General features: G+C 39.9%; 1 protein-coding gene across 3 annotated transcripts in view; it reads left to right on the forward strand.

Annotated features, from left to right (window-relative positions):
• Window positions 1-21870, forward strand: part of ARHGAP10 (Rho GTPase activating protein 10) — a 143589-nt gene that overhangs the window by 17639 nt on the left and 104080 nt on the right. The window contains exon 1 of one of the 3 annotated variants that reach the window (XM_068680925.1): window positions 18275-18314. The exons of the other annotated variants lie outside the window; for them this stretch is intronic. Within the exon in view, the coding sequence (XP_068537026.1) occupies window positions 18290-18314 (25 nt within the window). The 5' untranslated portion in view covers window positions 18275-18289. Of the gene's footprint in view, window positions 1-18274; window positions 18315-21870 lie in introns of those variants that run through there. 3 annotated transcript variants of the gene reach the window in all.

Raw genomic sequence — 21870 nt, forward strand, 5'->3', positions numbered from 1 at the left:
GTCAGGCGTGCTAACGTGCTTCCCTTTGAATCATTTTTTCTGTACTCTTAATTTAGACACTGATGCTTGAAACACTGCTTGAATGCTTTGGATGGGTATTTTGGCCTGAAAAGTGTGGTAATGTGAGTAATGTTGATGTTGTGTTTCTACAAGTTCCCACTGGTACTTGTATATGTGCTTATATATTGTATCCTCGTATCTGTGTGCTGCTCATCAGTGACAAGAAATAGGGGGAGGAAAAATTTACTAATCAGAAGAACTTCTAACTTGATCGACACACCCTTGATACGCAACCCTTTGCTAAGGAGGGTTGTTAACTGAGTTGCAAGATTTGAAGTCAGAGGCAGCACAGCCTGAAGCACTCTTTGTTAAGCTAAGGTGGAAACCTTCACTATGGGTACAAGTGGAAATGGTGTCATTTCTGATGCTGTAGCCGTTGTCATTGACACAGAGGTTCTCATACATGTGTGAGAAATACAGCCTATCGTGTTTACAACCACATCGTACGCTGGATTCCTGACAGTTCTCTTAGTGGCTTGCTAGCCAGTGAGTATGTGATTTATGGAGGGAAAGCTGTCAGCAAAACTACAACTCTCAGCTGAGCTGGGCGAGATTTGTTACACACCGTGTCCTCCACGTTTTTTGGATAATGTGAAAGACCCTGTCAAGTAGTCTCTGGTAATTAGTTTGACACGGCTAATACCTGAAATATGTGCAGGACAGTCACGTGGCCGAATCATGGACTGTCAGCAGTGAATGTGTTTGTGTTGAGTTGGCTGGATTGTTTTAGGGAAAGGGGCACTGCGTAATGAACGTCTAGAAAAGCTTTGTAGATACTTGGACTACTCTGTGCTGAAATAAGAGGTTATAGTTTTTCTATGCCAAATGGCTATTTATATATTTAACTGTAGTCTAAGAGTGTTTCTCATGTGAAAATGAGAGATCGTGGTATTTGGCAGTGTCTGTGCATCTAACAGGCAGGCTGCTTTTGAGTATCTGAGGGTCTCAGTGTCTATATCCTCAGTCCTTACCAGTGCTGAGGAAGCTCAGGCACAGCAACACTGAACTGTTTCTTTTTATTTTATCAGTGACCTCCAGTGGTTCCCCCCCTCCTCTATTTTTTTTTTTTTTTTTAAAGATTATAATGTTAGATTAAGTAACACTTAGGTGCAGTATTTTAGGTGCTGCTGTTGCTTTCTTTAATGACAAAGAAAGCAGTTTAGGAAGAGAAAACAACTGAAGTGTAAGTGCAGAAATATTCATGTATTTGACAGCTGAAGCTGCAGACATCATGACCAAAATAATTTACTGTCCCAGGGGAAGTCTTGTCGTACCCTGTCGTACTTCTACTGGCATTGTTGTTTTTTTTTGCAGAAGAAATATAAGATGTGTGTAAATGTTGGCTTTTAAGTTTAAGAAAAAGCACAAATAATTACTTTCTGTTCTCTTATTACCTTCGTGTCATGCACATGAACAGTTTCTGATGTATAGTGGAAAACAAAAATATACTTGCAAATAAATAGGAGAACTGCTTTAAAGCAATTCAACTGGTAATTATTCATGTTATAATTGTCAAAGAATGTCAAAGAGATGTTGGGAAGATAAGTATATGATGCAATTTGGAGAAAAGAGTCTTTCTACTCTCCTTTTAAAAGGTCTTTGCATGGTATGTGTGTTGGTTTCTAGGTTTAAGATTTCCTTTATTTTAATTTCCCACTAACAGAGGAAAAGCCTTTGTGCATTGTTGCAAGAAAAAGGATAAATGAATATAGCCAGAAATAGTTGTGGTTGCTTCTAGGCTAGCCATTTGCTCAATTGACTATGTTCCTTTTTCCTCCACTTTATAGTTTGTTTGGCTGTGGCTTCTTTTCTTTTCCAGCTCAAAACAAAAAGTTTACAGTTCAAGCAAAGAGGGGATAAGGAACCATCTTTGGTATTTTTCTGAATTACATAGTCTTGCAGGTAGCGGGAGTCACACAAGCTGAGCAAAACAACTTTGCTTGCTAATGTTTTGCTTGGAGCTACGGAGTGGATTATGAAATTACTGCAGTCAAGTAGAACTTCAAATATGGAAAACGCAAATAAGAAAAAAATGTGAGCTTGTGATTTGTGTTGCATGCAGCAGCATTTTTTTCTTTGAAAGCACAAAGAATGCCAAAATGAAAGCTAGATTTGCAGCTGTCTAAAGCAACTTCCAACTGTTAACCTGGCACTCACACACTGCTCTTTATTGTACAAATCTGGCTGCTCAATTGCTTCGGTGCAGCGCTGTGAGGTTCCCTCGGTCCAGCTGATAGTAGGTTAGTTGAGCTTTGCTGGAAAAAGTGTTAATTCTGATTTATTGAGTCATCAGGCCCCATCACTGTTTCAAATAAATAGAAGATAAATTGGAACAAATGTTTGCATCTTATTCCATTTGTTCCGTTTGGCTGTGTCGTGGCATATTATTTAAGCTGCATCACAGTAATTGGTGCTGTGATTATTTTCCCTGGTGTACTGTTAGCTCTTCGGGTTTTTCCTTTTGTCTTTTTTGTTTCCCTCTAATTTCTTTGGTAGTTTGACTCTTTATTTCCTTTTTGTTCCTCCAAGTATAAAACAAATTTCTGAGGGAAAGGCAGTTTCTCATTAGTATGTAAGTAGTAAGTACTGATACGAAGAAGTGATCCTCATGAGACCTAGTGGTAAAAAATTGTTAGAACATTATTTCTAGAAGCATCAAGCCCCTTCTTTCCTGAAGGTTGCTTGCCAAATATCCTGGAAAGTGCTATGATGCCATCTGGTTTTGCCAGTTAATATCTAATCTGTGCGTGATGAAGAGGGTGAGCAGAATGGATAGGGAAGCATGTTGCCTGATGTCTAGTGATATTTCCCTCCCCCCAGTTAGTTGAATCATATCAGTACTGTAAAAGGCAATAACCAGCATTTGTAGAAGTTCCATATGTAGTTTGCTGTCAAAGTGGATACAGTGTACCAGTGACACAGGATGGTATACCAGAATAGAAACTTTGATGACAGCTTCTTTTTCTACTTAAAGGCTAATTCTTAGAAAACTCTAGAGGAACTTAAAAGTGCAGCTCTGATCAAGTTAAACTGCTTCCAGCTTTCATTACTAAAATGGTTCCCTTTAATGCTAGTTTTTACAAGTTCTTCGTAAATACTGACTTGTTCATCTTGCATATTTGTACAATGTCGATGTTACTTGATGGGCCTGCCTTCACAGCATGATGGAGAACTTGGCAGCTGGAGGATTAAACATCTGGTTAGTTGCTTGTGCTCTAGGTCAGATAAATCTGGTGATCTGGATAATAAATAATTCCCCAAACTGTCTCCAGTTACCATGCAATAGACCTTAACTATAAACTGCAACAGAGCTCATTTTTAAGATGTGATGGTCAAATTTTACCACTATCCACTTTTCTTCTGTTGAACTATTGAAAAGAACAATCTAAGAAAAATCTGGAAGGAAAAATGTCAGTGTGAAAGATGGCTGGGAAACAAAATGAAATTATACACTAAGACACTCGCATTAATATGAGATTATATTACGTTTGGCTCATCTGACATTTAAAATGAGTGAAAAGATGAGTAGTGATGAGGGTACTAATTCTTTTATATATAGTTGAAATTGCTGCTGCTTTAACCTTGCTGTTCTGAGTCATCGTGGTTAAGATTTATAGTGGCTATCTATTTCTTATAATGGAGCATCTGATTAAGTACTTGTTATAGCTCTCCCTCCAGGTTACATTTGGGATTATGCCAGTGCCTGTAGACTGATCTGCCTGCAATAATAGATTCCCTCAGTCCTGGAAGTGCTATTTTTTTAATATAGATTATTTTCACAGATTTAGTTGTGTTTTTGTCATTTTCTTGAGGAATAACTCATGGCCTACTTAAAACATAAGCAACCTAAGTTGTACGCTTTGTTTTAAGAAATGGGTGAATAGGAATGTGAGTATACTCTAGTGAAACAGGTGTACACTGCTTCATTATCAGTTTATCTGTAACAAAAGAGATGAGAGTGAGAATTGGCTAACTGAACTGCTGTGTGCCGTTCAGTAACAATTCTACCCTGCTGATACCCTAGGCTTCCCCTGTAATGGCTGGTGGTCAGGGGCACAGCGTTTGACCTTGTCGAAGCCTGTACCTGGGCTGGAAGGTAAAACAGTTTCCAGTCCTATTCTGCATGAGTCCAGCTTTCCTAATTCAACATATTCAACTTAATTCATTTCTCCTTTTAAGCACAATTTATGCCACTATACCCAAAGGCTGGTAGAAATACAGTTGATCTAATTTTTCTTAAAATTTCTCAGATCGTTGCCTTAGTGTGAAATTATTGCTCCCTGCTCCTTCAAAGTTCCCGTGTAGCCACAACAGCTTTAGGCGTGGGACGCTCAGGCTGTGGGAGGCAGCTGGAAGCTGGACAGACAGCTTGCAGCAGGTGGATCCCGACAGACCCTTGCCACATACAGTGTTCAGGTACCTTCTAGATTTGCGAAAAATGTATGGCCCAGCCCTGTGGCAGGGCTGTGTCCCACCAGGGAGGCTCAGCCACACGGTGTGTGCACAGGACACTGACACGTGTGGCTTTTTGCCAGCTTCTTAGCAACTGTAAATGATGCCATGGGCATCCCTCCTCTCTGTATGTCTTGCTGTGGCTTCAAGACTTATCTTTAATCAACAGCTGGTTAAACTTGCTTTGTATTTGAATCCAGTTTTTCTTGCAGTACTGCTGCATGGCTTGCTTTTGTGGCTTGTAAAAGAATGCACACGATGAGTTGCTTCCTCTTCAGGCACTGAGTTTCCTCAACCATCTTTTTCCCATGATTGCAGAATCTGCATGAGCCCAGCGATGGCTGTTCACATACCGGTCCTGTGTTTAGCTGTGGAATTGCACTTATGCATGGGGGAAGTAGTGGAAACAAAGGTAGTGCTGCACGTTGCTCAGTCATTTCTGGTGCTTCAGATGAACGTGCTATTGTGCCTAATTTACCAACTCACTGTTTCTTCTATGCAGACTTCCTTGGAAAATAAATGCTGTTGGTGCCACGCACCAGCGTGCTTTGTTACACTCAAAATAGTGTCTCAGTTCTCTCAGTGTTTTTAAAAGATCTATTTTCTTTTTGAAATCTATTTGCACTCATCTCTGAATGTTGCTGGTGGGGATGGAAGTATTGGATAAAAAGACTTTATAGATGCTCTCTGAAATACTCTATCTAGGCACTTACCAAAAAGCAGCTTTTCTGCATTTATTCCAGCTCTATATCCTTTGAAATGTAAACTCTGTTTCAAACAACTTTTTTCTTTCTTTTTTTTTTTTTTTTTTTTCTCCAGTGTGCGCTATCTTGTTTTCTTTGATCTGCCTTTGCAAATACTTGGTGAACCTGGGGTCAGGGAGGTTTTCTTCCTGCGTGTATGCAGGCCTTTCTATGGCTCAGGTACTTTACAGTTGTGTGCGTAGGGGTTATCATCATGAGTTTGCACTTTGCCCTGGCTTTTTAATGTGTTAAATGCTCCAGGAACAAGAAGACAGCAGTTAATGAAAGCATAGGTTGTCAGTGTTTTAGTTTTGAAGTGGAAACCAACAGTGCTGGAGGAGACCTGTTCATGTTACTTCCTAAAGCAGCACCAAGATAACTGGCTGGGCTCGTGTGTGCTGTTCCTCAGAGCTGCGGCACTGCTTTCACCTGCATGAATGAGTGAGCAAGTGGTGTGGGTGAGCTGCTTGGTCCTGCGTGTTTTGTGGTACAAGGACTCTTACTGCAGTTACGAGGTGACTGCCATCCCACCAGTACAGCTCTGGTGTGCGGTTTCTCTCAGACTGCCATATGTGAGTAATTCTCATGTTTGGATCATGCTTTGGTGGTATATTCCAGTGTCATAAAAATAAAATGTTTTAAAAAAAAGTTTCAGCTCTTATTTGGACTGCATGTTTGACTAAAATGTAATGTTGTGATGCTAACACAAATCATAACTCATCCTGATACTCTAGAGCGTGTAATGAAACAGATTTGTTTTTAGCTATCCGTCTTAGTAATTATTTGTGCTATATAGCTGCAAATATTCTCTTTGGAATTAATTTGGAGGAAAAAAACCTCAGTTTTCTCAATCTCTTGCTTCTGGAGAACTGGATTCATAATATTGGTTTGGAGGGCATTATCAGCCTGCAGAGATCCTGGGTACCTGTTCTCGGGCAGTCATCTATTTTCTCATCTTGCACTCAGTCAACACAAGTAAGAGCAAAGGTAAAGAGGAGTCAGCAGGTCTGTGTAGAACCTGGTTGTTGCATTTCTCTTAGTTGGCAATTCTGCTCTTGAAGTAATGTTGCGAAACACTTGTCACAAGATGAGCTGAGTGGCACTTACAGGTCTGTGTCCCCCCTTTTTTTTTTTTTTTTTCTCCATGTGGAGTTTGTACCACAAGCAACTGCTCAACATTTGTTTTGGCTGATGTCTGCCCTCAAACTTTCTCACGGACCTTGGTCTTTTGGACAGGAGGGTAGAGCTGTTTGTAGCTCTGCGGAGCCTCAGTGAACTGCATCTAGCAGGTCTTGCAGGTTACTGGAGGTCCAGGGGGCTATAGTTGGAGAATCACAACCCTGGGGTTTGCAAGCAGCTCTCAAGCTGTATCTGCAGGGTGAATCCTGACCGAAAACACCAATTCAAACCTAAAGCAGCCTTAGTTGCTGGAGCTAATCATCATTAAGAGCTTAATGTTCTTTTCATACCTTCTGTCTCTGATAGTGCCTGGGATTTTCATGCAAGCATGGCATTTATCTGTGCAGGACCGTGAGAAATTACACTACTGTGATGTTGCAATTATTATCATTATTATTTTTTTTAAAGCAGGTAACCCCATATTACTGTGATATTAGTAAGAGTTAGTACAAATCTTCTATAGCTCTAATAGAAGCCTGGTCTGTGCTGCTGAGCTGCACTGAGCTGCTTGATCTGCCCCTCGTTGCCCTCCCCGGTCTGCTCTCCTGTCCGATAGAAGAGATTCTCTTCTGCCTGCCTGCAAGTCTTCCCCAGCAAAGTGTGTAAGAACAGCAGAGGTGCTGTGAGTCTTTGTGCTGTCTTGTATTGGATGTATTCAGAACAATGTGGATCAGGTTGGAACAGCCTAAACCTTACGCTGGTGCTTTTCATTGTGATGTTTGAAGATTTGCCTTTTTTTTTTTTTTTTTTTTTTTGCATCTCATTCTTGCAAGTCATGCAAAAGTGCTGGCTTAAATGGGCAAAGTAGAAAATAGCAGTTCTTGAGTTTGACTAAAGATTGCAAAGCCTAATGCTGCTTAAGAATTCAATTTTTTTTTGAGTATCACAGCTGATGTGTTAATGTGACATTTCTTTTTCCCTGCTTCGGGAAAAAAAAATGGTATAAAATCTAGAATCAAGAAGAAACATTAAATGAAGGAAGAAATGTATTGGGGAACTTGCTGTACAAATCATTTGTTATATATATGTTTGAACTTTAATTTTTCAGTGCTAACTGGGACTAGATAACAAAATCAACATGCAGTTTTTATGCTATCTGATCTTTCACTACTTTTTGCAACATTATTTGAGAACGTCTGCTTGGGAAGAGCAGAAGAAAAAGCATGAAGCTGAGACCCAACATCTTGTTTTCTGTGTTTATTTTGGAGCTGGTTGTCATTCTTTCACAATTTACCCATCTGACAGAAATGACTAGCAAATGGATTAAGAAACAAATGAAAAATCTTGAATGTGTCAGCCATCCTTATTGTTTCCAAAGTACTTGAAAATAAGAAATGTAAAATACAAAGTGTACTTAGTTACTGAAATCAACAGACTTACTGTGGACAAATATTGCAGAATGGTAAAATTGATAGTTTGTATCATAAAAAAATAATGTATTGCTGCTCTCTAAAGCAATAATGCCACTTGAAATGCTGTGACCTAGTAGGGTGGTTGCTAATACCAATGCAGCATGTTAGGTGGTCCTGTGTGTGCACCGCTTCGTGTCCTTGCAGCCTGCCGGTGCTAGAGACTGCTCTGACATCTCTAGGAGGAGGTCAGAAGCTCCTGCTTTGTACTGAAATCAAGACAGCCTTTCCAGCTGTCCCTAGCAAACAGATTCACTGAATGCTCTAGGGTTTTCCCTGTTTTGTTGCCTTATATCCACACATGGTAGATTGAATGACGTTAGCTTCTTTGTTTTAGTCTCTATTTAATGGACATTTTATAGATACTTTGTAGTGCTGGGACTATGGTAACAGTGCGTCAGAAACTAGAGACAAAATTGGGGTTCCTGACTCCTGATCCTATCGCCTTTTGTGGCAAACGAGCCATGAGTTATCCAAAACAAGGTTTGAGCAAATGAAAGCGTATGTGATTTGTCTGGCATCTTTTTTTTGTTTTGTTTTGTTTTTTTTTTTTATAGAAAACTCCTGGCAGCTTTTCAAAAGCTGGCCGTGGGATAGCTAACTTCTTGGCAGCACCCTCCAAACTAGGGTTGGTTTTGACTGGAGAAGATGCTTGCTGGGAGCCTCGTGGTGCTGCTGCGGGATGGAGCTCAACGTGGCAGCACCCGGCAGTGGTGGTCCAAGGGCCTGGAAGCGTGCTGCTGAAGGTGCCAGCTGCTCCCAAAGCTGAAAGATGCTCTTCAGGCATTTTCCAGTTAGCCATCCAGAACTGCCCACGAGAAGTAAGAGCAGATTCCAGGAGCCTGCTTGCTCAGTTGAAAAAATGGAGGCCACACCAAACCGCGGCTAGATCAAGAATACTCCATCCAGCCTGGCCTTGAACCTCCAGGGACGGGGAATCCACAGCTTCTCTGAGCATACCATGCACGTGTGTGTGTGTATTTAAAACTGGGATGTTCAGATCACGGCAACGCCTGGCGAGGCGGGATGGGATTAAATGCGCTCTGTATCCCAGATGGTCACTGTGGTAGCTGTTGGCTGCCGAGCAAGACTGGGCTTTGTTGGTGGAGAGACAGGAGACCAAACTCTGCAGGGAATGCATTTATGCCTGCCTTTCCACTTGCTGTCTTGTGCTGCAGAACTTGTTCAAGCTGTTCTGGTGGTATTGCTTTCTACCATGACAGAGTGCCTTTTCTTTCTGAGAGCAGACAGCAGGAGAATACCATTATTTTAATCAGCTAGGACAAGAAATGCATTTTCTACCTGAAAAGCAGCTTTTGACATCTCATCTTAAGCACTTAACTTCTCTATCTTAATGATATTGCAGCTTCAGCACTTAATGAAGGGGGAGATGAGTGTTTTGTAGCCAGAATTCATGCTGTCCTGTGTCCTGGCCTAGCTGAGTAACCACTGCAGTGGCAGGCAGCCTTTCACGCTTTTGCTTTCAGCTTGTGACTTTGATTATATGGCAAGTGTGAAGGAAGTGCCTCTTTCATCCTGGCTTGACTTGTGGGTTTTCTTTTTTTTTTTTTCTTGAGTGTGGGAAGGAACACACTGCTACTGGAGGAGTCAGATTGAAAGGTCTGACTTAGGAAAACTGAAATAGGTACCTTACATTGTCAAATAACGACACCACTCCCATATCTGTTGAAACATGGTGGTTGACTTTATTATCTAGGTTAATTTTAGGGTTTTTCCTCCCTGTTCAAGTTACTCTTATTTCATAGTTAATTTCAGTGTTTTGATAAGGAACTTTGGGAAGAATTTGTTAATGGTTTTGCTGCTGTTGCAGTCGTATCTATGTAACAAAGTCTTTGCGACACTCCTTGATTTCTCAAAGTCACAGGTTTGTTGTGTCTTTTTTTATTTAAAAGACAAAATCAAACAGCAGGGAGAGAACTGGTTCTCTCCCCTTCCTCCCCCAGCCCCAAGATTAGATTCTTTTTCAGGTTGATTCTTCTTAATGCTTAAAGGAGCTCTGTAGAAACATTAACCAGTCATCTATATGTACATCTACATGTTCTCAGGAAGATTTAAGTACTCGTCTGCCTTGATGACCATTATTGTTATTTGTGTTAATTAGAGGTCTTTTTTTTATTATTATTATTAAAAAAGGTGGTTCCATCTGCTATGATTTCATCTGCCCATGGGGTTGGAATTACATTTTCTTTAAGGTCCCCTCCAGTTGAAACCATTCCATAATTCATTATCCAGGCTAGCTTATAGTTTAAGTGGTGTTCCCCCTTATCTTTATTTTCTCTCCTTAGAAGATAACAGCAAAAATAAATTTCCCTAAACTAGAGAGAACCTATAGATTGTTACAGAAGCATGCAATAACAGGAGTGTCACAGCACGTGTGTTGTGATTCAGTTCACTGAAGTATGTCGTAAATGTGGCTTTGCTGCGTTAAGGTTCTCTCTCTCTCTTGAACCCCAGGATCCCACTGCTGGTGTAGTGAGATTTCTGGATTGTAAGTTCCCTGCGAACAGTCAATTTATCCTGCTAACCCTTTTTCCTCTAGAGACTTGAGATTCAGTGACTCAAAATGAGTATACTTTCAAAAAATGAAGTGCTTGTTTTTCTTAAGGTTCATGGTACACTGAAAAAGGGTTTTAGGAAAAAAAAAGCAAACAAACAGGCAACAACAACAAACCAAACCTATGTGCATATTTTTTCTTAACTACCTATGGTTTTCTTTCTCTGCAGAAACGAGTAGTTTCCATGTAGCAGGCTTATCACCTACGTTATTGTTTCAAAAGGTGCAGGCTGGTCATGTGAGACTGAAGCACTGCACATTCATCTCAAATCATAGATTTCAGAGTATTAAAGCCCTGTCCCTTTAGTGGGACCCACAGAAAATGAATTGTTCAAATCTGGTTATTATTTTTGTCAGTTCACGAAAGAGCCGTTTTAAACTGAAATATCTGTCAAAAAATTGCTTTCTTGTTGACTTTGCACTATAGATAAATAAACTGAGGTAAAATGTGGCATTTGCATAAATTGACTGCTTTTGAATATTTTCTTTTCTTTTAATAATGCGTGGAGAACAATGGGTGGGACAGACCGAAGATGACAACCTAGTCTTTCCTATTAGCTTGGTAAAATTTAGACGTGCTTAGGCAATTATACCCCCCAATTGTCATCATAATTCACATTTTGTCCTTTTCTTCCAAATTGCTCATTCATTTGGTGTCAGGGCTTGTTAGTTAATTACTTGCCTTTCTCCATCATCTTGCTTGTTTTCTGCTCGCTTCTAAGCTTGGCGTATGAACAATCTGATTTAAAAGGCATGCATATTTAAAGTTTTCTGAGCCGCCAGCACAGTTTGTACCAGCGAGTGCTAAAGCTCGAGCTGTAAAGGCAGTACAGCTGAAGTGCAGAACGACAGACATGCGGAGTTTATCCTAGAGTCTCGAGCTGAATAATTAGCGTGTGACGCGGGTGAGTGTCCAGCGGTCAGCCGGCAGTCAGGCCAGCCTTTTAACCCCGGAGCCTTCTGAGCACAGTTGGATAATACATCTTGTGGATTTTCCGAAGATGTCAGAAAAAACGGTGAATTCTCCTGGTTGTCATCACCAGACCTCAGCCTGCTTCTACTCTAAATGCTTTACCAGTGGGGTATTTCACTGTTTCCTTGATTACCAAAATAAATGTTGAAGTACTGAAGCATATATTTATAATTCTGCGGTACAGAGGAGCAATAATCTTTTAATAGATAATTTGAGCATATGTTTCATGTGATGAGTTTTGATAGATAAAGTATAATTTCTTATGTTTCAATGTGGTAGAGTCCTGTGGGAGAGGGTGATGAGTGCAGTTTCCCTTTTTCCCTTTGGTGGGGTCAGAGATGCTAAGCTTTATGCCGGGTACCAAATGGAGCTGGAGGTAAGGTGACATTTCCTCATGGAGGCCACTTCCCCAGCATGCCACAGTTACCCTGTAAAGGGGCTTGTTATGCACCATTGAGGATGCGATGCTAGGAAGCGTTGCTGATGAGTTTCCTGTTTGTTCTTAGCACTGCATTGGGTTTAAGAATTTTTGACAGTTGTTGAACTCAAGGTCTCTCTTCTGCCTCTGGAGGATAACCCTTAAGTGTCTTGTGGTCTTGGTTGGCTTTCTAATTAGCATTTTTTCTGGTAGATTTGCTGGCAGTTTTCCTGCAGAATAGCATTGATCAAATGTTACAGACATTGTGACATGCCTTCTTTCTTCTTTTAAACTAATTTTAAGTGATTTTGGCTTTTGCTCCATCAAACGATGGTGTATGCATGCTATGCATAACTTCCTTCCTGTATTCCACAGATATATCATATTCATTGGTGAAAAGTGAAGTTTTTCCTTCAGATTGTTGCATATTTTATCTCTTATTATAATAATTTCTGATAGCATCCTTGAAATTTGAAGCTCTTCTGTGAGAATTATACATGTAAAATAGATTGTTTCTGCCTAAACAGTTCTTCATATGAGTTACTGGGCTGATAGAATGCATTTTTTCCACCTCCTTTTGTTTTAGAGGAGGAAATTCATGCTTAGATTTTTAATTTGACATTTGTGGATAGTCATAGAACAGTTTTAGTTCTCTGCTAATTTTTTTTTCTGCTTGTCACTTGCTCTAATGCATACATTTGAAGTTCTGACTGTGCTGAAGTTGTCCAGACTCACAAAGTAAAGTTGTAGATCCAAAGGCTGATAATAGCTGGGGACAGTACTTGAATATAAACCGTGGGTAGTGGTTCCAGGGAAGGACACAAAGCAAAAATCAATACCTCTTCTTTTACAAACAAATTGTCTGGAGCATAGTAATGTGCCAGCCCCAGAAATGGTAACAAAAACATTACAAATCCAAACATTTTATTCAAACAATTAAAAAAAAAGTTGTTTTTTTTTTTTTTTTTCCCTTCTGGAAATGCTAGCTCTTTTTTTCCCTCAGCTTCCATCAGTGAAACACAAACACTAAGCAAGAACAACTGACTTCTGTACTCCTGTTCATATTCTGTTATGCAAAGCGTTTCTCATTTCATCAAAGTGGTGAGAATGATTGCTTCTTGTTCAGGAAATACGTGGTAGTTTCTCAGGGAGGTTGCGCATTGCCTTTCACAGCATTGCTCGACGTTACACAAGAAACTGTGTTATCTTATCTCTCTTGAAAACACCTTACGTCAGAAATACAGAGCATTTAGCAGTGAGGCTAAAACAGTTATACACAAATCAAAAAAAGTTATGTAGTAATTTCACTCTTACACACGTTATGCTTATTTAGAAACATTTAACTTGTTTGGTAAACAAGTTAATATTTGTCAAATCATGGATGTAAGTAATCTATAAAGGCTTTTACTGCATGATCTATTGCGAGTTTTCCTTTTGTTTGAAAACAGAAATGTGAAAGTTACATTAGAAGACTAAACAAATGGATTTCCTTGCTTATAGGATGTGTTGGTGCAGCTGTGCAGGAGTGTGTGTTTTTTTTAATCCTGTGCTTCTCAGGGGGCTATGGTTGTTGCTACTAGCTATCCTAAATTGCTTTTGTTCTTTTTTCTTTTTGATTATTTAGTAATCTTTTATTTAGGAACCAGTTGTCGCTGATATCCTGATGGGGATCTCAGTTTGAAAAAGTATACTGAAATCCCAAAGCAGTGAGGCTTTCACATGCTTGTGTGCCAGTAACTTTAAGGTCAAGTGTTTTTTCCTCTTCGGAGTTAAGTTGTCTCTCCTTTACATACATAGTAATATTCTGTAACTGATTCATTGGATGTGTGTAAAGTTCATAATCCAAAACTGACAGAAGGATTAAGGGATTTTGTTACATTTAGAGTTCAAATATTGCACAACTATCCAGAACAGAGATGAGTCAAGTTCTTCTTTTGGCATATACCATACTACATAATTGAATACTTAAATACTTCCTGGCAAGCTTTGTTACTGGTTATTGATGGCATGAGCAATAACTTTATTCTTCTTCCCAGGCAAATAAACTGGAATAATCAGAGAAACTGTCTGGTGATATGATGCTGGAGCATCTGGGGCTTCCTCTAGAAGCAACTTGAACAAGAGCGACAGGAAGCAGTAAAGGGGAGTGGAAGGATTATCCTTTACCTTCATATTTCAGGCATTTCAATGCTTTCAGCTGTTACTCCTTTAGAAGAATCTTGTGTCAAGTATACAGGTGCTAGAGCATGCTGCATGTATGTACATGGCTTTCATCTGACCTAATTAGGAGCTTTGGTTTCACTAGGGCCCAGCCAGATACAGCTCCTATCAGATATGGATATATAAGGAAAACTTCTTTTTTACACAAAAATATTATGATGCTTTATGCATAAAATTCTCAATTGACAGTTCTGGAACAGTACAGAGTAAAATCCTTTTTTATTTGGGCATCTAGTTTAGCTGTCTGTTTTTTTTTTTTTTTTTTTTTTGCTCTTCAGTGCTTTTTCTGGAAACTATATATGACATAATAAGTACAGGCTGTCCTCTGCACCACAGTTGCTGCCAGCTGTTTCTCAGTCAAAAATTTGGATTCATTTCATTTGTGTCTAGCTACAGCAAAGTTATTCTTGAACTCTTCCCTCTTCAGGAGCCTGCTGAGGTCATCCTATCCTCCTTGATGCTGAAGGTTCACCCGGGCTTGCCCAGGGTGGAAGAAAAAGTCTGTGCATCAGTGAAGGAAATTTGAGGCAAATCTTGCCAGAATTCTTAACTTCTGCCTTCTGAAATTGGGTTTTAAGTTGTCTGTGTAGCAATGTGCTAAATTGGCACATTTTCCAAAATGTACTCTTGTGGTTTTTTTGTGTGCAGGTGTTTTTTGCGCATTTTTTTTCATTTTTTTTCCCCCTTGCTGCTGTGGGGGAAAAAATCCCAGTCTTGCTGGAACTTGTTCTTGGACATGAACACTCTAGGGTGATGTTGATGCTCAGCAGCAATGTGGCACATGGGATACCTGCAAGCTGGTATGCTTGCTGTGACCTTCCTCTCTCAGACTCGGCTGTGATCCCCCTGCAACTTTCTCTACCACGTCAAGATTCAAGAGAGCACAAGCTGACTTGTACTACCAAATAATGCAGTCAGTCTATTTTTCTTGGGAGGGGAAAATCTGTGTCCTCCACTGACGGATCAAGTCTTTCTGCTGTGCTAATGTTACCTTGCTGCCACAAGTGAAGTCTGATGACCAAAGAAATCAAATAAATGTGCCCTGTTGGTTATTTGGATTTTGTAAAGTGAAGTGCTCTGAATTCAGAGAGCATTTCATTTAGGAAGATCAGAGAGGGGTCCAGTATTCAGTGTATAGATTTGATTTTTGTTGTTGTGAGACAGCATCACGTACGCTTGGATAAGTTAAAGAATACAGTGGCAAAACCAAGTGTCCACCTAAAAGTGAACTGGTCTTTTCTTTGGCAATCAAAATAATACTTCAGCAAAATATTTTGTTACATAAACATTACAGTTATTGTTTGGAAAATAAGTCCGGGAAAGAAAGCTATTATCCAGAATTAAAACATTCAAAATGCTGATGTTGGATAAGTATCTGTACAATAAACAATTCTTAGACTGTAACTACTTTATTTCTTTTACAGAGTTTCGCAGCTGAGGAGAATGTTCTCAGTTACCTAGCCCAATCCTTCATCCTTAAACAGTATGGTCTTCTCATTTGCTTGCTGCTGAACATCCTTGCTTGTTTGCAAATTGTCCTTGAGATGTCAGTAGCTTGAGTTGGGGATATGAAAGGTTTGTGAAACAAGAGTATAGTTAGCCTACAGAATAAATATGAATGAAGAAACCGTGAAGAAATGCAGAGAGGCCTTGAAATGTGTGGTATTTGACAACAGTTTGGATGGGAGAATACAGCATACTTAAGTTTCTGTTCCACTTAACAGTTAAAGGTGTCTTATAGAAGACTAAGTTTATTTTCACTTCTATCAGTGACATTTCTAGCAAAAACTGCAATCTCACCTCCTGAACTCATACATCTTTAATAATAAAATCCTGATCTCTGAGAATATATATATCTTTTTCCCCTCTAATTCGTCCGCTCTTGGAAAGAGAGTTCCCAGATCTGTGCTCTTTGTAGAGCTGAAGGAATCACAGAAGGTTTCACCAGTGAAAGCTTTAATCACATGCAGATTCTGACACCGTTTTTGTATCCTTTATTCAAGCTTTTGGTTCTGGGTTGGTGTAGTGTTTTCTTCTGGGAATAGGTTATATGCATAACATCTCTGTCCATCTTGCTACCATTTGGTGCTGTGTGATACAGGGGAACTTCTGCAGCGATTTCTGAAATGCTAATTTTTCCTGGAGAACTGTCTAGATTTGGTAGAACTTCCTCTCAGTTTCCTGCATTGCAAATTTGTTTTCCCTACTCCTTAGTTTCCAAATTATTTCTTCCTTTGGTCTGTTTTGTTGTCAGAGCCACGGAAGCTGTAAGGCTCAGGAAGATGGCTGTGATTCCCTTAATTCCTTTATGATATTCCACAATAATTTCCATCATAGTTGCCTGACCCTTCAGCAGTCTTTAGGATGCAGGTCTTCTGTCAGGGTGCTTGCTGGAATATTTCTCCATCCTGAAACTATTAATTTATTGGGAGGGCTGTAGTGCTAAGGACACAGCTTACCTTTCTCTGTCATGAATTGTAACTTTGGCTGTGCTCCTGAAGAGCAGAGATGAAAAATCTAGTCACCATCTGAGCTGGCAGAGGGGTGTGCTTTTGTGAGGGCTGCTGGAGGTGCCCTAGGAGAGTGAACATCTGAGCATGCTGTTGTGCCAAACACCTTTGACACAAAAGAGGAAAATGTACTTGGCAGGGTGGAGTAGGACTGGCTTTTTGAATTCAAAGATCCAGATTAAAAAAAAAAAAAAAAAAAGGCAAATAACCAGAGCCCAGGAATGTGTGGTGCCGTGGAGTGACATGGAGAGATGATTTGGCAGTTTGTCCCTACTCACACCAGATGCTACCTTGTGATATTGTGCATACGGCAATTAACAAGGTAATTGTTTGTTTCTTGATGTAGAGGAGTCTGGAGGTGGTACCCTTGCTCTTGTGAGGGAAGAAAGGAGAGAAGTGAGTTTAGTCTGTTTTCACTGTTGAAGGTTATGCTGTATATTTCCTTTAGGAGAACGCGATGCTTTGAGATTATGCAGTCTAAAACACCTTGTATGTCTGTAATAATAGGAATATACTAAATCTGAAAGCTTTGTTAACAAGTCTGTTTTAATTAATGTGGAGAGTAATGACGCTTAAAGTATGGGATTATGGACTTGAAAGAAGGAAAATCATAAAATAGTAAGCTAATAAATTGAAATCTTGCAAAAACTGGGTGGTTCTCTCTCTTATGAAGTGGGGAGAAGGCTGCAATGGGTCTGTCATGCTGCTCAGTTGTGGTTAGTTCAGATACGAGAAGTTATGTTCAGTTAGTGAAACCATCTGCCTAAATAGCCTGTGTTTACTTGTAGCATAATTACGCCACAAATAATCATCCCAACATGGGCTAAAGCTGCTAATAGAGAATGTCAAGTACCAGGGAACAAACATTGCAGGCCAGTCGGTTCCTAACAGAGGCATTGTTTTAAGGAATATTTATTTTCCCAGTATCCAGTTTTCTCTATTTCTCTTACTTTGAACAATAAAAGCAGGCTTTTCTTTTTTGGCTCCTGTCCTTTCTCGTTGCTAGTAGTTGGGAGAGTCATGAAATAATTTGGATTTTTAGGGTAACAGAAGGACAACATGAATTGCTGTCTGTGATGAGTTGAAAAGAAAATTCCATTAGAGATTAAGATGCCTAAAGTTGTTGTTCTTGTATATTTGCATGTAAGTTACTTTAAGGTTGATTGGTTTTTGTTTTAATCTTGCAGTTTCCTTTTTTTCAGTTTGCTAAAATACAAAGTTTATGGAAATTTTTTTTTTTGAAACACAAACTCTTTAGTGTTAAGATTTGTAAGACTTTTTCTAAAATGTTGTTGCTTTTTGTTACCTCTTCCTCTCTTTAGTTACATTTTGAAAAATTAAACTCCCCCTTGTGTGTGTATGTGTGCTTTTAAACTTGATGTAGAGTAACTCTGTCCTGACACCAAATTTGAAGGCGTCTGGTAAATAATAAACATGTCATGACGTTGGTGTAATCGCTCTTTATGTTCTTTGGAGACCAGTGGGGAACTATTTGATTTTTCTCCTGAAAACTTGTTAAATTACCTTGCTGTTTGCAGTAGACAGCATTGTTTTTTTTGTTTTTTGTTTTGTTTTGTTTTTAATCCTCTCTAGCTTTCTTTTTGTAGTAGATGTTGCTGGTAGAACTGCACGGAGAACTTGGAGGAGGTTGCAACAGGGGAAGAGGAGATGAAAGATGGTGGCATTGGTGTGATTCCAGCAGGACTGCCAAGGGCTGCTCGTTTTAATGGGGGAAGATGTCAGCTGAAAGATGTTTTTTATTGAGTGTGGCGATGGTAGGTTGGTCTCAGGCCTGAGCATGTCAATGCAGAGTGTGAAGCTATTGACTGCTGAGTGCTTAGGGGCTGTGGCTGGAAAGATGGCTTCGCTGGGCCAACAGCAGAAGAATGTTGTGTCACTAATTGCATTGAACTGAAATGAGGAGGGGTTGTGGCTTTTCTTATTTGTTTTAAAGGTGTGGGATGGCCCCAAAATGCTCACACTGTATTGTGCTGTGGAAAAAAAAAAAAAAAAGCTACTTGGCAAGTCAGTAATCAGTTGATTGCTTATCGTCACACCTGAATTTGCTAAGCTTTCAGAAACTCACAGGTACTGTGACATTGCTAAACCTTGACTCCAGGAATCTTTTAGTTCTTGAACTTGATTTCCTTTTGTCTTTTGGAGAGGAATCAATAACTTTGTATTTTAGCTTTATCGTAATTTTATTCTGTTTTGGTGATTCTTTCAATATACTTGGATAAAAATGAATAACAGAAAGTTTATTTAGTTTCAGGGAGTTGGAACATGTTACTGCTCTTAATCTGCCACAGCTTGCATCTGCTAAGTTGATAAGTAAATCTTGTTTACCCATCTTACTAAGGTAATAACTAAATCCTGTTCGTGTTCTCATTGTTGTAGATTGTACTAGATCCCTTGTTCACTGTTAAAGGGGACACAGAAAAGAAACAGAGCCCCATCCATCACTGAGATGGCACTCAGTTTGTACAAAATGTCACAAAAATTCATCTGGCAGCTCTTGGACAAACTACGTCAAGTGCTCTCTTCTGCTGAAGCTGCTTCATTTGCTGCTGACGTTTTTGGAGAAGCCTGGCTCTTTGCTTGCCCTTGCCCATCTCAAGAGCGTGTGTAGCTTGCCTGATCTCAGCCACTGTGAGGAAGATAGTAGCAGAGGACAGTCGAGAAGTTTAATATTAATCTTTAAAGTTGAAGACAAGCTTGGTAGGTAAATCTTAGGTATCCGCGAACCTTTTAGCTCTCAAGGAGAGTGTTAGTGAAAGAGAGCAGAGTAATCTGAACCCATGTTAAACAAAGTGGCTGTAAACCTGTCATTGCTGGAGGATTTCTGCTAGCGTAAAGAAGATTTGTAGTTAGAGAGGAGGAAAGGAGATGTAATTCCAGTTCTTAAAGAATTGTGGTGATCCTGTAAAAGTGAAGCTGGAGGTAGAAATCTGTGTTTTACTCTAGAAAACATTAATAAAAAGGGCTGTTGAAGATGACTTCTGTATGGCAGAAGTTTAGGATACCCTAGGAAATAGTTTTACTGTCTCACTCGGCACAACAGCTTTAGGCTAGATGGTTAATACAGTATTTACCTCGGAGCAAGTGGGGTGATTGGAGTCTGGTGCTGTAAGTGAGGGCTGCCCAGTGCCTAGCAACTCGTGTTGTCACACTGGCTCGCCTCAGCTCTGATAAGAAACCAAGATATTTTCCTCCAGAACCAAATGGAAAAATAAGAGTGTGGGGCACCGGCAGCGTGCACGGTGCAGAATGTTTGGCACGGTGTTGGTGTGGGAGCCTGCTGCAAAAGCACTCCAAAGAAGAGGGAGAGAGCTGGAAGCTTTTTTGGCCCTTCTGGTGTATTTTTAAGTAGTTGTATTTAAGCATGAAAAGAATGCAATGGATAAGGACAATAACAGGGAAAATTAAAAGCCCGTGTCCCCTTCTTTCCTTCTGCCTTTGAAAATAAATCTTTTTCTTTCTTCAGTCTTTTTCCTTCAGAACATTCAACAGATTGTTTTTTTTAAGGTGAGTCTGCCACATGAGTTTGCCAGGATTACATGTTACTCAGGAAATAGCGTTAGTGTTTGGTTGATATTTAAATGCTGTTTGATCTTGAATACCCTGTTCTTCCCTTTGGACCATTAGCAGCAGCGTTCAGCATTCAACAGCCCTCTTACCACTTGCAATACCTCTCAATTTGGTGTTACTGTGTTCAATAAGGAAACTAAAAGAAATAAAATAATTGCTTTCTGGCCTCCTAAGTTCTTACTGTGTATATTTTTTTCCCCTTGGTAGACCAGTGTTATCCTGATAAGCTGCATAAATGGCTGTGCTATTTGATGTGTGTTTCACTCACGTACTGTGTTACTCTGTTGTATGTAGCTGGAATCCATCTATGTTTGCATTGTTTCATAGCACATACTGGTCTTGCAACCTCTGATGCTGATGTGGAACAATACCGGGTGGTTCTGTGAGAGTCAAGTGAACAGTTTTGCTGCAGTAAAAGTCTGCTAACAAGAGAGCTGAGATGCATTTGTGAAACTTCTAAATTAAGGAGCAATAATCAGCGTTTAAATCATAATGCAGTAGTAAGAGGGTATAGTACTTACATGGGTATCAGCATGTAGCTTGTTTTTGTTTCTTTGTGGTTTCATGAATACTTGTGCACTGTTATGTATGTACTGTAGAATATGGGGAAGTTATAAGGGTAAAGGCTGGAGCAGTTTTTTGCTTTTAGCCCCAGAATGAAGTTTGGACTACAGATGGTCTCAGGTGTCTCTCCTGGGCCATGGTTTGTTAAATGGTAAGGAAATCCAGCACGAGGTTGTTTTCCTTTTGAGTCTAGCTGTCATCCTTGTTATTTTTCCTGCAGTGTTGCAAAACAAGTTCCATATTCTCATTCTGCCCGTTCTCAAATACTTCCTCTATTTTTACTTGATGCTGTTTTGTTGCTTTTACTTTACTAAGAGTTAGAGCAGAGACTTCCATACCTGTAAATAGCTAGGCACCAGTGGTTCTGCCCAGCAAAGTGCTAGACCAGTTTTGTGTTATTCCCTGCCCTATTTTGGCATAGGGAATGAAAACAGAATGTGGACTTAAGGGTAAGTTTAGCCAAGATGAAAGAAAATTGATGGATGATATATAAAACATTGGGTGACGGATCTTGCAGTTAACGCATGCAGACTAAGCAGGATTAAATATCTCTTTATTCTGGCAGCAGTTGGGACTCTGGCTGTTGCAGCAGTCTGAACCAAATGACTGAGTTGTCCTTCCCCAGTCAGGAGGTTTGCTTCTTCCCAGTTACAACTTGCAACACGTGATTGGTTTTTACTTTGCTTCAGTAATTCTCATCTTTATCAAAAGTGCTAATTTCTTAAAATCTGTCAAAGTCTCTTCCTCTTTCATTGTCTTTTCTTAGTGTTGTTTCAAGAGATCAGTAACTGTGGCTTTTCTGACCCCATCAGGTCATCTTCCTGTGTCCCAAACCCCCAGCTTCCACCCACACTCAGATACTTCCCAAAGTTGTATGGAACAGTTCTTAAACATTTCACAGAGATCATACGTGGAAGGATATTGCAAAAATGTAATGCATTTTCATGACTTTAATACAGGAACTCTGCAAATCTAGCTTTGCTGTGTTAAAAGGTTACTGCCTCCAACCCTGCTGTAGGAATTTCCAGTCCCTTAGCAGGTTTGGTAAAACTCAGTGACTTGACCCCGGATGTTGGCTTTTCCCCCGAAAGCATCAGGGTGTGGGCACAGGTTCTGTCTGCTGTCCCTGTTACCAGAGAGGTGGCCTTCGGTGAGGAGGTGAGATGCACAGCTATGTAG

This window comes from Anas acuta, chromosome 4 (assembly GCF_963932015.1).
Source record: "Anas acuta chromosome 4, bAnaAcu1.1, whole genome shotgun sequence".
In the NCBI taxonomy this organism is placed as follows: Eukaryota; Metazoa; Chordata; class Aves; order Anseriformes; family Anatidae; genus Anas; species Anas acuta.